The sequence below is a fragment of the Cryptomeria japonica genome, chromosome 4, assembly GCF_030272615.1.
Source record: "Cryptomeria japonica chromosome 4, Sugi_1.0, whole genome shotgun sequence".
NCBI lineage: Eukaryota > Viridiplantae > Streptophyta > Pinopsida > Cupressales > Cupressaceae > Cryptomeria > Cryptomeria japonica.
Window position 1 is genome coordinate 601732329 of NC_081408.1, and position 15513 is coordinate 601747841.

The 15513-nt window shown below is 36.6% G+C and overlaps 1 protein-coding gene across 4 annotated transcripts in view; it reads left to right on the plus strand.

The window, feature by feature from the left end:
• Positions 1 to 675: 675 nt before the first annotated feature.
• Positions 676 to 15513, plus strand: part of LOC131875495 (uncharacterized) — an 82604-nt gene continuing 67766 nt past the window's right edge. For all 4 annotated transcript variants that reach the window (XM_059219984.1, XM_059219985.1, XM_059219986.1 and 1 more), the window contains exons 1-3: positions 676 to 884; positions 6029 to 6112; positions 6198 to 6267. In XM_059219984.1, coding sequence (XP_059075967.1) covers positions 831 to 884; positions 6029 to 6112; positions 6198 to 6267 — 208 coding nt within the window. In that variant the 5' untranslated portion in view covers positions 676 to 830. The remainder of the gene's footprint in view (positions 885 to 6028; positions 6113 to 6197; positions 6268 to 15513) is intronic.

A 15513-nucleotide genomic window follows, 5' to 3' on the forward strand; every position in this document is an offset into this window, starting at 1 on the left:
TACCTCTTGCCTCTCTTCTTCCAATGTTCCAAGTGTAGTCATCAAGGCTATAAACCTGATTGGTTGTTGTGTAAAAAAGACAAGAATGTAAGACTATTAGTCTATATACATGTATAATCATAATATGTTTGAAAAATTAACATCTAAATCATGCTACTATAAGTCATATAAGTTCTTTAAACTATTATTTCAATTAAAAACATGTTCAATTAACTTTCCTTGGTTAGATGTGTAAGGCATTGTTTTACTAACATTTTGAGCTTCCAATTTGGTGTATAGCGTCTATGCATAAGTTGATAGCTATGAATGAATCTCTCTCTATATGCACCTTCTTAATATTTAAGGTTTTACACATAGAAAAGCCAAACATGATGGAATTCAACCTTGTTGTTTGTCTATTAGAAATTTAATTATTGTAGACCCAATCCTATTCCCTTCATTGCTTCTCAAAACACCATCGATGCCTAGTTAACTAAAATTACAGAAAAGATTAATCTTTAAATCTTCATTAAAAAAAAAAAGTAAAATAGCTTTAAAAAAATAAAATAACTCTTAAATAAATAAGTAATATTTCAAAATATTTTAAAACAAATATATTAAAATCCATATTAATTATTATATAAAATATATGTATATTAAACTAAAATTCATAACTCTAAAAATAGGGTTCTAACTTAAATAGAGCCCGTTTCCGCTCTGCTATGAAACCCTAAAGGTGATTCGGCGGGAAGTGTTCAGAAGGATCTGTCTGGCAGTTTTGTCCGGAGATTGTTTCGCGTTGGACCCTTTGTTCTAAACAACGCTCTTTTGCCACGATCGTTGGATTGGAAATGGAGAAAAAGGGCAGCTTCAGTCAAATTCTTTTAAGGAAGTCGTTGAGACAGGTAGATCTTCTAAACGGATCTGCGTGATTCCTTATTCCTTGGAAACCCCTTTTTAAGTTTTAGGAGAATATGTTTTGAATGAAGAAGCACATTGTGTTAAAAAGGTTTGATTTGCAAATTCAATGATCTTTGGCCCTATCTGCGAGATTTGCAATGCAGTTTATTTATAAATTTGTTTAGGAAATGGGGCCGTCTATGCTATTTTGTTTTAACACGGTTAAAAGTCACAGTTTTTCTTTGAAAATATTAAAATTTGTGGTATCAGGTTACAAATTTTATCAACTATTAGTCCTTGCTATCTCTACTCTGTATCAGAACATGGTTCAATCCGATAGTGGTATGGTTATGTCTGTGCAGACTGATTTGTCCTCAGGTATCTGTACATGTGAATGATATTTGTTTCGTAACCATTGTGGTGCCTTTATTAGGGATTTATTGCAACAGGGGTGAAATATAAATCTTCCAAGACGTAAGAGACAGGTTATATAGAATGTTTAGATGTTTTGAAGCGGGTTTATATGTAATAGATGAAGGATCCATGTCTGGAGTTAATAAAGGTGACGAAAACCCTATCCTAGTGTTGAAATCATGCTACAGGTAGCTTGGATGGATGACGCTATTGGATAGTCTGAGAGAAGTGTACCTTATGAAGGTAATGATTTGGTGTTTGATGCTAGTAAAAACTGTCCTCAAATCTGGCAAGGCGTAAGAGGGCATGTCTATTTGTGTGAAAGATAAGTTTGAGAGAACTAATAACTAATAAGAGCACCTACCATAGATCTGATCATCAGGCACTTATGATTTACTAAGGAAATTGTTAGACTCCGTACGAAGCCACATTACCCATGAGTGGAGCCAGTAGTTACGTTCTTTGTCTATGTTCTCCACACTTTGCATAGATGCTTGGCAGTTTCTGTTGAAACAGGGGAAGCCAAGCTGGGGGGCCGAGCAGAGCTGGAATGCGGGGTTGTTGGCATAGGGGAGAATACTGACGATGCAGAAGTTGGCTTTACGCCTGCCAAAACGAAACTGGATGTGTTTCCATGCAGAAATGGATGGAAGCAGCGGAATTGTTTGGAGCCTATGTTTCCTGCAATGTTCAAGGAAAGGAAATCTGTCTTGTGTATAGCGGGTATAGCTACCAGCGTACCTCAGTATTTATAGGTCATACCTTGCAACTAAGACATTTCAGAAGCTCAAGAATGGGGAAGTTTAGAGGACATTCCGGTCCCGTGTCCAAAAAATTTAGAGAACAAAAGCCTAGAAAGCCCTAAACGCTATTGTTTCTCGGCTCTGTTTTCTGACATTAATTCAAGTTTGTCAGTTTTATTGATGAAATAAAAATCATATAATGATTATGAGATATATTTTTTGTTTTTGCACTTTGCCCATAATTCTTACAACAACATTTTGAGCAGCCTGACACAATTTGTGTAGAACCTTCAGAAAATTCTTATGCAAGTCTTTGAATGATACCCAATATCTATTTGGAGCTAGAGTATATTTATAGGTCAAACACAATGGGGAAGTTTTGAGGACGTCCCAGCCCTGTGCTGAAAAAATTTAGAGACTAGAAAACACTAAACGCTAATATTTCTCTGCTCTGTATTCTGACTTTAATTAAGTTAGTCAGTTTAATTGATGAAATGAAATCATATTATGTTAATGAGATAGATTATTTGTTTTTGCACTTTGCCCATTTTTCTTTACAATAGCATTTTTCTTTGAGCAGCCTGACACAATTTGTGTTGAACCTTCAGAAAATTCTTATGCAAGTCTTTCAATAGTGGCAAATTTCTTTTTGGACCTAGAGTATATGGTGAGAGTGTTTTGTAACTTCCTTTATTCAAAATCCACTCTCTTCTTTAAATCGACAGAAATCTACAGCTTGTCTGGTGGACCAAATCATCTAGATATCCCAAAAGGTTATCGTGATCCTACATTTAAGGGTTCTGATGGCATGAAATCTAGATTTAAAGGGATAACATTATCGCAGCGCAAAGCGTAGTTGTTTAATGGCTACATTTCACAAAAAGTTAGGTAATTGAATTTCACAAAGAGTTACGCAGGGAGACAGTTGCTTCAGGCTGCGGGGCAAGGAGCTCTTCCAGGAGAGTGACTTTGGTGATGTTGCTGTTGTTGTTTGTGATATTTCAGCTCACATGCCACAAATCCTAGTTACCAGAAACGCGACGGGAAAGCCCCATTTCGCGTTTCGACCGTCGAAACGGGTTTCCCGTCTGAAACGGCCGTTTCTAAGCCATCTGACCGTTCCAATCGGCTGTGAAGGAGTTTGTAGCAAAAATATCTGCCAGTTTTTTGTGCTTGCCACTGTCTGCTGCGTCCTTTTAGGCTATTAACTCACCACTTACACGAGTTAACCAGCAGTTTGTCATGCATATAGATTTAATATATTTTTAAGTAGCGGATGACTTCAAACACTGGTAGATTTTACAGCAACCCTTCTTTGGTAGATTATGCAGAGCATTGGACAGACAGATGAGGTCCTCGCCCTAGGGTATTTTAGAGATTTATGAGTTTATTTCTATAAAGTATTTAATATCTATTTAGCATTTGTTTGTATCTTGAATTTTTTAATTTTAATTTTTTTTAATATTTTGATTTTATAAAAAAATATATATGTAATACCGTTTCTTATGGGCAACCTTTCTAAATTCCGTTTTTCGTTGCATTGCGGTTGCCGTCACGTTTCACGTTTCTCGTTTCTGGTAACATAGCCACAAATGTTCAGTAAAAGCCAATGAGAACAGAACAAGATCTCAAAAAAATTACCAGATTAAAAGAACAAAACCACTAACACTTACCCACATTGTGCTGCAGAATGTTTAAAGTCGATGAATAGTACCTTATGCATATGCTAATTTTTTATACTGTCATACACCACAATTTGAGCAACACATGTCCATATGTGCCTCTACATACCATCTCTGTCCATATTTTGCCTCTACACACCATCTCTACATGCAGGACCTCTCCCAACTATCCAGGATGCGTCTCATATTTGGAGCTTCTTTTCTTTTCTGACAGTCTCCTCTACCTCTGCACATTCTCTAGCTTGGTTATTCGCACTTCTCTTTGACATATGTCAGGGCTGAAGAAATCCCAATCAGGTCACGAAAAAATATGTTTAATAAATTTAAGCCGTAAATATCTTGCATTTTCATCATTGAACATTAGCATTTAACCAAACATAAAAAAAAGTCACGAAAAAATATGTTTAATAAATTTAAGCTCTAAATATCATGCATTTTCATCATTGAACATTAGCATTAAACCAAACATTAAAAAAATCGCAATCGTAATTGGTTGGATGCATATGCATTAATCACTGTTCTAACTTTAAGTGTATGCTTTCTGGCTGCAACTAATAATCCTAGTCATCATGTGAAATTGTGTTCTGACAATCTGCAATGCGGTTACGGAGATCTGTTGGGAAGTGCATTCTCTTGCTTTTGCTGCCTTTTTGCAGAGGCCAATAACAGCCTGTCAAATTTTTCGCTTGTCAACTTCTGAACACATTTTAATCTTCAATCTTCATAATATAAATTAACAGGAGCAAAAGAGAGTTTCGATACACAGGAAAAAATGTTTTAATCATTGGTTAACGTTAGCCCTTCCACTATAATTCTAGGCAGGAACTAATAACTAGTTGAGGAGATAAGACTTGCTTTCTTAACTCATTTTGTTGATTTGGAAATATGAACAGTCTGTAATTTGTACTCAATATTAGAAATTGTGGGAATATTATATCTTTAATATATAGATACATTCAACTATTATCAGGTTACAAATTTTATCATTGTTATCAGTTGCAAATTTTATCACCCATTAGTCCCTGCTCTCTACTCCGTTTCAGAACATGGTGCAATACAGTAGTGGTATCTGTACATAAGTGATTGATATTTGTTTCAGAACCAGTGGTGCCTCTATTAGGTATTTGTTGCAACAGGGGCGAAATATGAATCTCCCATGACACAAGAGATGACATAAGATATGCCTTTAGATGTTCAAGTGTGGTATCTTAGGTGTAGAATGTCAATGTAGTGCTTGGCAATGTTCTTGATATCATCTAATATGATTTTCGATCTCGGTAAATGGATAAGCAGTGTCTTGCCCGTTTTCAAATATGATGTCCTGAGCATTCAATTTGAAAAATTTGTTGCTTAAATTGATGATCGAAATTTTGCAAATGGTTTGTTTGGAATAAACATCAAAAAATTTAAACTGGGGATGGACCCATGGTCGCAATAATGTTAGGAGACAAGATCACATCTGAAATTCAGTTTGAACCTTTTAAGATATAGGAATGAGACTGAGTTAAATAAAAATTCTCTCTACAACAAAATATAGAAAAATATAGATAACATGTAGAATATATAAAAGATTAATTGTACATTTTCTCCCTACAACAAAATATAGAATGAACCATTCAACAATAAAATTAATAAATTCCTTACTGAAACTGACATTACATCACAGTAATACCCGTGTTCAGATTTATGGTAAATATATCATTGGATTTTACCCATGGAGCAATCTGCTACTTTATGTTAAAGTATATTATTTTTCTGCAATGACCCTACTTAAAATGCTCTTAAAATAATACTGATTACTGCTTTAATAAAGTTATTTTAGAATCTTTTCTTTCTTGGCAGATCCAGTCATGAGATTATTTTTTATCACATTGTTTAACAAAAACCTTACTATACAATGTTTTACTACTTCAAAAAATTAATATTTATGGAAGGCTATTGATTAAGGCTCAAGTGAAAGATGAGACAGGGCACGCTTCTGTTTGCTTTATCTGAATGTAATGAAATTAAAAGATAAGAGGCATGGGAGGTGTCAACTTATAATGGAATCCTATGCTTCTGCCATATTGAAAATGTTTTTCTATAAAAGTCTTTTAAAGTTGCAGTCATTATTATTGTCTTGTACAATAAATGAATATGCTAGATGAAAATTAGCCAACAATAAAGTGGAGGACTTACATGGTTTTGTCAGAACAAATTAATATGAATTCTGAGAAGAGAGAGGAGAAGAAACGTAGTCTGGTAACATCTAAATTTGTCATTTCTTATCCAATTCCTACAATAAGGAAAAGCATGTTCTAAAACTGGCAGGATATGGATCCATATCTTGGGTTGAAGGTGTCCCTAAACTGGTGGAGATGGCAGAAGAAAACTTTGACAGATTCAGAAGCAAAGGTAATTTTTGCTCTACGGAGTATTTAAGATATGTTTTGATCCTTTTCTCATTTTTATTATGGTACTTACATAAATAAATTATCAGATCGATTGTTGTACAAAGGAGTTGGGAAGATCTATTGGGTATTATGGTTCTTATTTTACAATTTTTTCAGGTACGTGACACTGTTTTCGAAAAATCAATTAACAGTTTAGTTGTGCATGCATTTTTATTTTTCTGGGATAGTTTGGTTTTTAAAATGAAATGGCAAATAAATTTCATGGGAAAAAAAATAATTGATGATGAATTTGTTATGATAGAGACATGATTGGTGCTTGAATATTATATTTCTTTTCATGCTGGTTAACAAATAGTATATTTTTAAGTGAAATCTCATTATCTAGAGTCTTGTCATTTTATTGTAGAATGCTTTACCATTCCTAGATATTTGATTGCTAAAGTGCCATATCTTTTTACTTCAAATCTATTGAGTATGGCTGAAATCTAATTTCTTAAAAAATGTCTTTCTTAAAATGAAATTTTCATCTTCATTTTTTCTTAAAAGCTATTCACATACCCTCCAAGGATTATGTTTTCATTTTTAAAACTATGATTAAGGTTATCCTTAGTGTTTGCATATTACATGTGGAGTGTGAAATTGAAAGGGAATGTATGGTGTTGAGGCATAGTTCTTGTTAAATGTTGGTATAGCGGTTTTGGATGATAGGAGATTTGGTGGGACTTAATTGCTTAATCTAAAACACAATTATTGCTAAATAAGCTTTTTGCTATACCTCACAAAAATGAAAACAACAAAATTAATGCTAAAAATTAATTGATTCGTGATATCATTGTTTTAGAAGAAATAAATTTGTATGCTCAAGCACTAATATAAGTAGGGTGCTACTATTTATGTAAGAAGAGGTTAGCTTGGTGATGCCAAAATGTTCCTTTTACATGAGTATGGTACCAATATGATCAATCAAAATATAAACCATCAAAGTTGTTTGTGAGATAGGTAATTTTTTTTGTTTTTATATCTTTAGGCAAGGATAGGAACTAATAGGAATTGACGAGTACAATGGGCTGCTCGTAAAAATGTTAAAAGCCTCTACACATTTTTAGAATTTGAAGAGATCAGATAAATACATCTAAATATTTTTAAATCTCAAGGTACTCTCAAATTTAAATTAAACTCTTTTAAAAACTTGGTCTTGTAATAACTTCTTTAGAAGAAAGAAACATGTATACTCAAGTGCTAATAGTAATAGGGTGCTACTATTCCATAGTGATGTTAAAATGTTCCTTTTACATTAGTGTGATACCAATAGGATCGATCAAACTATAAACCATCAAAGTTCATGAGATAGGTAAAATATTTTGTTTCCATACAGGTAGAAATTCCATTATTAGGATAGGAACTAATAGAAATTGATGAGTGTAATAGGTTGCTTGTAAAAATGTTTAAAGCCTCTACACATTTTCAGAAATTGTACATTTTCAGAATTTGTCGAAAACATTCTTTTAAAATTGTCTTGTAATAATATTTGTTATTGTAGAGTTTTTCACCATCAACATTTCAAATCACACCTTGTGATCCATCATCAGGATATAAGAGATTGTTGCAGACCGAGGGACACTCTTAAAAAGGAGAGGAAGTGAAGAAAGGGGAACAATACATGAAAAACAAGGTGGAGAAAACAAAATAAAAAAGAAAAGAAAGTTAATATAAAGAAATAATTAAATAAATGTAAAAGAAAGCAGGAAAGAAGAAAATAAAAAATACAAAAAGAAATGAATAAAAAATTAAAGAAAAACAACATGGTAAGACTACAAAATCGAAACAAAAACCCAAAACCCAAAACAACAAAAAAACACACTCTCTCTCTTCACGTTTCTCTTTTCACCAAGGTTGACTCCATTGAGATAATCAGACGTAAATCAAATGATGAGTTAGCAACCTTGGTTGAATTGTGGTTATGATCTACTTTCTTCTCGTTCCAAGGTTTTATTTATGAGCAAGTTGATGGAGTGGCCATGGGTTCCCCCCTATCTCCAGTCGTTGCAAACCTTTACGTGGAGAATTTTGAGGAATTGGCTTTGCACTCCTTTCCTCTCAAGTCAAAGTGGTGGAAACATGTAGATGATACCAATATTTGTTGGACTTGTGGCCTTATAAACTAGAAGAATTCCATGCTCACCTCAATAGCTTAGCCCCTAGAATCTCCTTCACCAAGGAAGTTGAAGTGGATAACCAACTCCCTTTCATTGATATCTCGCTTCTTAGAAAATCTGATGGATCTCTTGGCCGAAGGGTGTTTTGGAAGGCTACACATGCTGATCTCTACCTCCACTCTTCTTCCCATCACCACCCTAGACAAAAGTCTGGGATCCTTAAAACCTTAACCATGAGAGCCCTTTGGATTTGTGATAAGGATAACATAGAGCATGAGTTGTCCCATCTTCGTTAAGTTTTCAAATTGAATGGGTACCCAAGTAAGCAAATCTCTAGAGCTTTCAACCAAGACAAGGCTCAATGTAGTACCCTTCCCTTGATCAAACTTTTTCGACACTCTTTTTGACCATGGTTGACTTTTTAGGGGTTTTGTGGATACATTATGTAGTGATGTTTTTATTCAGATATTATGCTATGGTGGACTATGTTCTGACGTGTGATTCAATGAATGTTGATTATGCGTTATTTCTTTATGGATGATTAGATGTTAACTTTATTTATGACATCCATTATGTATTTGTCCTCGTGTATGTGTGGAGTTTGTATGGGGTGCGAGGAGATAATTTTCCGTCACTCACTTCGGTGAGACAAAACGTCACTGTACGTTAGGAAATAGGAAATCATCACAAAACAGATAAAATATTAGTCATTAGCTCAATCACAAAAACAAAAAATGTAATGATCTAATCCTAAACAACACTCAATAGAGACATGAGATAAAAGCATTCAAAAACGAAAGATTATGCAAACCATAGACATGACTTGAACGCTCCTTCATGCGGCTCCATTGTTCTTCTTTTCTCTTCAAATGGTTGGATTGTGGATCTCACCTACAAGTGCACACACACAATTGAAAGCAAGATGGATATTGATTATTGATCAAGAGTACTAGAAGCATAAATTTGATAATCTGATTAGCAAATTCTTAATTATTAGCCTTGATTGATGAAGATCATCCAATTTATAGAAGAATTGGAGAGATGAACAAATTAGCATGATAGTGATTCGAATAGAAATTCAAATCAAGAATAGCAAAATTATGACATGTTGCTATGCAAAGATTTATGACAATTTTATGATAAATTCTATGACAAATTGCTATGTCAAGACAAATTCTATGACAAATTGCTATGTCAAGACAAATTCTATGACAAATTTCTATGTCAAGAACTTATGACGATTTATGACAAATTTCTATGTCATTTCCATAAATTTAGGAGAGAAATAGGAGGAAATTAAAATTAAAAAATAGAAAATTAGGAAATTAGAGAATTAAGAATTTAGGAATTAAGAAATTGATGGAAATTAATAAAAATTAGAAATTAGTGAATTAATCAATAATTTTTCATTTATTAATAATTCACAAAGAGAGAATTGATGAAAGATTAGGAAAATAGGTGAATCAATTAATAATTTTTCATTTATTAATTAATTCACAAAAAGAGGAATAATTAATTAGCCAATCAAATGAAACATTTAATTGCGACACAAAGACCTAGGATAAATAAATAAATTATTTAATCCTAGAAGAAGAAATGACACACAAGGTTAAATGATTAAATCACAAAACCCTGGAAGACGAATTAGGTCTTGAAAGATAATTGGCTCGATTTGATTTGATTTTGGATTGATAAATGACTAATGTGATAAATGATTTGATAAATGCGCCAATTGACGAGGAACAATGACAAATTGATCCAAATTGACATAATTAAGACAGACAATGATCGATAGCGAAATGATCGCAAAATGACAAGATCTAACAACGACCACGATCGATGACAAAATAGATTGCAAGACGACAAGATTGAAAACGACCACGATCGATGACAAATCGATCGCAAAATGACAAGATCGAACAATGACAACGATCGATGACAAATCGATCACATGATTGACAAGATTGAAAAGAGGACAAAACCCTAATTAGGATTGACGATGTCCAAAAGATTGATGATAAAATTGATAAGATTGAAAAGAGGACAAAACCCTAATTAGGATTGACGATGTTCAAAATGATGACAAATTAGCACGCATATTGATGCAACAAGATAAAATCGATCAAAATCATGACTGGATAATGTTGTCGACAAGACCAAATTCGAGAACGAGATGATTGAAGAATATAGAAGAATGACTTGATGTTCGCAAATGATAAAGACCAAGTGCGTGACATAGGAGAAATGTTAATGCGACGCAAAAACCTAAAATGAGGCAATGCGCAAATGTTAAAGTATGACTTCGCAAACGTTGACCATTTTTAGGTGTCTACATTTTGCCCCTCTTTGAGACAATGCAATTTTAAGCGTTGTTTCAAAGAACAATAACGAAAATGCCCCAGACAACTGACAATGACATATGCATGCCCCCTCGAGGAATTGGTCGAAAACATGCGGAAAAGAGGCCAATTGATCGATAAAAATGATAGGATCGAACGGACTGACAATCGAAGATCGGATGCATGAAGGGCAAGCAATGTAAGGTGCATAAGACCGCGACCAACATAAGATGGAGAGGACGCACGCCCATCTATGCAATGACAAAGCTATAAATGAGACCAAGAGGGTGAAAATTGCTCATTTGCACTAGCCAAAGAGGAGAATTTGTTGCTCTGGACAAGGACATGTGCAGACAGATGGCGAACATTCCAATGGCGGATCACCTTGGGGAACGTGTACGCACATTCAGACGACCGGAGGATGCAGGAGCAGCGATATGTATCTCGAAAACCCATGTTTTGAATTTCATGAATTTTGATGGCTTACGAGACATTGCGGGGCCCACAGGGGATGCAAAAGATGGCTTCTGCGCTTGTGTCATCTAATTCTGCGCTTGTGTCATATGTTCTGCGCTTGTGTAGGAAGACACAAGCGCAATTTACCTAACACAAGCGTAGTTTCTCTGACACAGGCGCAAGAGTCCATAAATGACTCACTTTTGATTCAAAACTGCATGCAAATGACTTGAAAAGGGGGGAGAAGGGTAGGATAGGTCAATGTAAATGAAAAACACCCTGATTGGACATGAAAATGAGGATATGCAACCCGTAGAAGCAAACCCTAAAACTGACAAAATGATGCCCCGATTGTGATGCAGAGTCTACAGTATCCATTGATCACGCGGGAGAATCGACCTGACTGTTTCATGCTCCGACATAGACTCAGGAGCACAGAGAGAGACACATTAGCAGGACTGGGGATATATTACATCACATACATGCCCGAGATTAGGGCAAACACAGGATTGCTTACCGCATTGGCAGAGCGATGGCACTCGGAGACCTCCTCATTCCATTTGGCGACTGGAGAGGCGACGGTGACTCTAGAGGATGTATGGCGCATCCTCCGCATTCCGATACATGGGGAGATGATAGAGTACGACCCAGTGACAGGGAGAGATGCATTGTGCAGGCTATTTGAGTGCGACACAGATGATCTGGACATTGTCGAGAGGGAGATCGGCTGGGAGAGCATGGCTTCCGAGTATGACCGACGATATGTGGTGATAGCAGTTGTGATAGCATGTCTTCTAGCAGGTGATAGACGAGGACATGGATTCCCTATTGGATGGGGAAGAGTGCTAGAGCGGATGGTGACAGAGGGGACAGTGTATGCATGGGGACCATGTGTACTTGCTATGTTGTATTTCCAGCTGCATCAGATAGCATATCAGGGAGTTCAGACTCTGAGCTGTGGAGTCACGTTGCTTCAGGTATGGGCATTTGAGCACAGCCATATGTCGACCGATTACAGATAGACAGGTAGTACCACACCGACCATATGTGTATAGCTATGGTGGAGCACTAAGACAGGGTCCGTTTGGATACATACTATACTGGCGACATGAGCTAGACAGATTGGGAGAGTTCATATGGAGGCCATATCGAGATTGCCCTGGATGGTCAGATGATCATGATGAGTTACCATATTGTAGACAGGAGAGGTACTTGATTGGGCGACCAGTGAATCGCCAGAGAGTGATTGAGTTGTACCTGCCAGAGAGGGTCAGACGACAGTTTGGAGAGACACAGGATGTACCTAGGAGGATTGCATGCTTTGCCCGATCTCACAGAGAGACGAGTCAGTGGGGGAGTATGATTCAGCCACACATAGCATATGCCGACTTTGCACAATTACAACAGAGACAGTGAGATTGGATGTCAGATGTGGTAGATGCTGGGACGACAGAGGAGTATGAGACATGGTTTGCACGACGACGACCAGTGCCTTTGATTGATCTTGATATTCCAGTACCGAGGAGACAGGAGGACTTCCCACTCACAGGAGAGGAGGGAGATGATGAGGACGAGGAGGATGAGGGAGATGGGGATGAGGACGGAGCTGATGGGGGTGATGAGGAGGATGAGGGAGATGACGAGGGTGATGAGGAGGATGAGGGAGATGACGAGGATGATGAGGAGGATGAGGGAGATGATGGTGGGAAGGATGACGATGAGCTAGACGCAGCGGATCAGGAGACATTACAGGATATTCCCATAAAGCCAGAGACAGCTAGGACAGAGGAGATGGACATGTGTAGAGCTACCATAGCGAGTCAGCAGGATTATATTGTGACATTGGAGAGACAACATGAGCAGTTCAGAGCAGAGATAGCCAGACTCACAGAGGTTCGAGATACAGCCATAGCTCAGGCACAACGAGAGGGACAGAGAGTCACTGAGTTCATTGGGTCGATTAGGGATGCCAGTGCACGGGAGATGGCACAGATGCTGGTAGAGATCGGAGAGGAGAGACTGTATTGGAGGACACTATATGAGAGTGTAGTTCCACCGGAGCGGAGAGCACCTTCTTATCGGGCACGATCGAGGATAGAGAGCAGGTCACGCTCTCGGAGGTCATTGAGTAGCATGGGGGTGAGTGGACTGATGAGACCACCATTGCCAGGACCAGGAGGGACATCATCTGCGAGATATGGCAGGGATGAGGAGGACAGAGAGAGCACCCAGTGACAGAGGCATGTGCTTCGTATGACAGACAGTGGACATTATGCAGTTTGACATTTTATAGTCAGCCTGCGGGCCATACTTAGGACAGACAGTTCGATTTTGTACTCCGATATTATTATGATATGTGATATGATATGCATCGATATGATGGGATGCAATGTGTTATGACTTATGTTATTTGCATGTATGCATGACTTATGCATTTGTTTATGAACATGTATGAATGTATTTTTATGTATTTTTGATGCATGTATGAAATGAAATGGATAAAATGCTTGATGTGATGTTTGATGGAATGCAAATGTACTAACCAAATGGATGCAGGACGCAATATGTATGTTTGGATATCGGAGCACTAGACCGAACTGACTATCCGATCGGACGGAAGAAGTGTTAGTAAGAAATGAGACAGAGGATAGTTAGAAATGAAGAAAAACTTGGTTTCAGTAATGCACTTTGTAGGTGAGAACCTTTATTTTTATGTAGCAAAATGGATGTGTAGCATCATGGCATTGAAGGTCAGAGCTGAAATGCAACCCTTTTTGCAAAAGACAGACACATCACAGACAAACGACAATCACAATCAAAAAAAGAAAAGGACCATGAGCCATCCCGGTCACTCCAAATCACTCAGTGACATCATCGAGCGACATAGGAACATGATTGAAGCCAAAGATAAATCAATAAAAAAATAAGATACACAAATTCAAGCAAATCAGACAAACATCTTGATCCTTATTGTCAAAAGTTGAAAGTGCTGATAGGATGATCATGCTGTCTGGTTTCAGGAAATGCGGTACCCTGTCTAAGACAGGACACAGTCTGGTTTCGAGTATACCACACCCTGTATAAGACCCATGATAGTAGGAACAAGGACAAATGATTTGGATACTGATATTTGATTGATAAGACAAGTTTGAATCAGTTTGAGTGTTTGATTTTGATTGAAAAAGTTCATCTGTTAAAGCATGATTTCATTAAAGCACAGTGTTTGATTGCGAGTCGTTGGAGGAATGCTCAGTGATCTGTTGATGCACAAAGGGAATCATTTATTGCAAAACGCGTGTTTTTGTTTTTGTTTTGCTTTTCGAGTTTTACAATTTTTTTTTTTTTGTGTTCATTTTTTTCAGGACTTTATTTGATTTTTAGAGATTTTTTCAGGACATTTTTCAATTTTTATGACTTTTTCAGGACATTTATTCGATTTTTATGAATTTTTTTAGGACATTTTTTGATTTTTATGAATTTTTTCCAGGACATTATTTGATTTTTATGATTTTTTTCAAGACATTATTCAATTTTTTATGATTTTTGCCCCCAGTGTCTAGCAAGGCAAGGAATATGACAGGTGAATAAATAGGCTTGCTGAAATAATGGTGGATAGAGGGAAGACAAAGGCCTTTTATTATGGAGACAACGCAGATGCAATTTTCAAGGGCTATTGCATAATGGGACAAGAGACTGGATATGGCAATGTAAAGCAGTGACATGGCATGAGGGACATGTCAAGAGGTATTTGAAACCATGTTTAAATTTTGCATCCTTATGTCAGATCAAGATCAAGGAATGAAAAAGAGTGTTTGGATAGTGATAAGATATGGATAGGATAAGCAAGACCAAGAATGGATAAAGGACATGGACTGAAAGTCGGGATAGGATAAGGGATAGTGGCAGAAAGTTGCAATAAGCTAGGGAATATGGATGAAAGGTTGTAATAAGCAAATGGATAAAGACCAAAAGCTATGATAGACTAAAGGCTGCAAACAAGATGCATGATGCTCATGAAGATCGTCAGCCTTGTCAAGATCAAAGGTGGAAAGAGGAAATAAACACGAGGGACAATAAGATATGAAGGGTAATGACATGGTATGATAGGATAATGAAGGGCAATAGGATATGAAGGAGGAAACCTGCCCCCAAGTGTGGTGTGCAAGAAGTTCATAGATTACGCATGATGCCTGTTTGCCAGGTTTTCATCACGGTACTTGCCCAAGGCGCCTATTTGCCAGGTTTTCACCAGTGGACGAATTATTTTTGCTTAATGTTTTTTCTTTTCTTTTTCTTTCACTTTTTTTCACTTTTTTTTCACTTTTTGACCTTTTCAATAGAAGATGGACACATGATAGGTGATGGAAGAAGGACTCAAGCATCTTTTTGTTTGGATAGTAGCCTTAAAAAAAATAAAATGAACCATGACCTTTAAAAGTATGCTCAAAGAC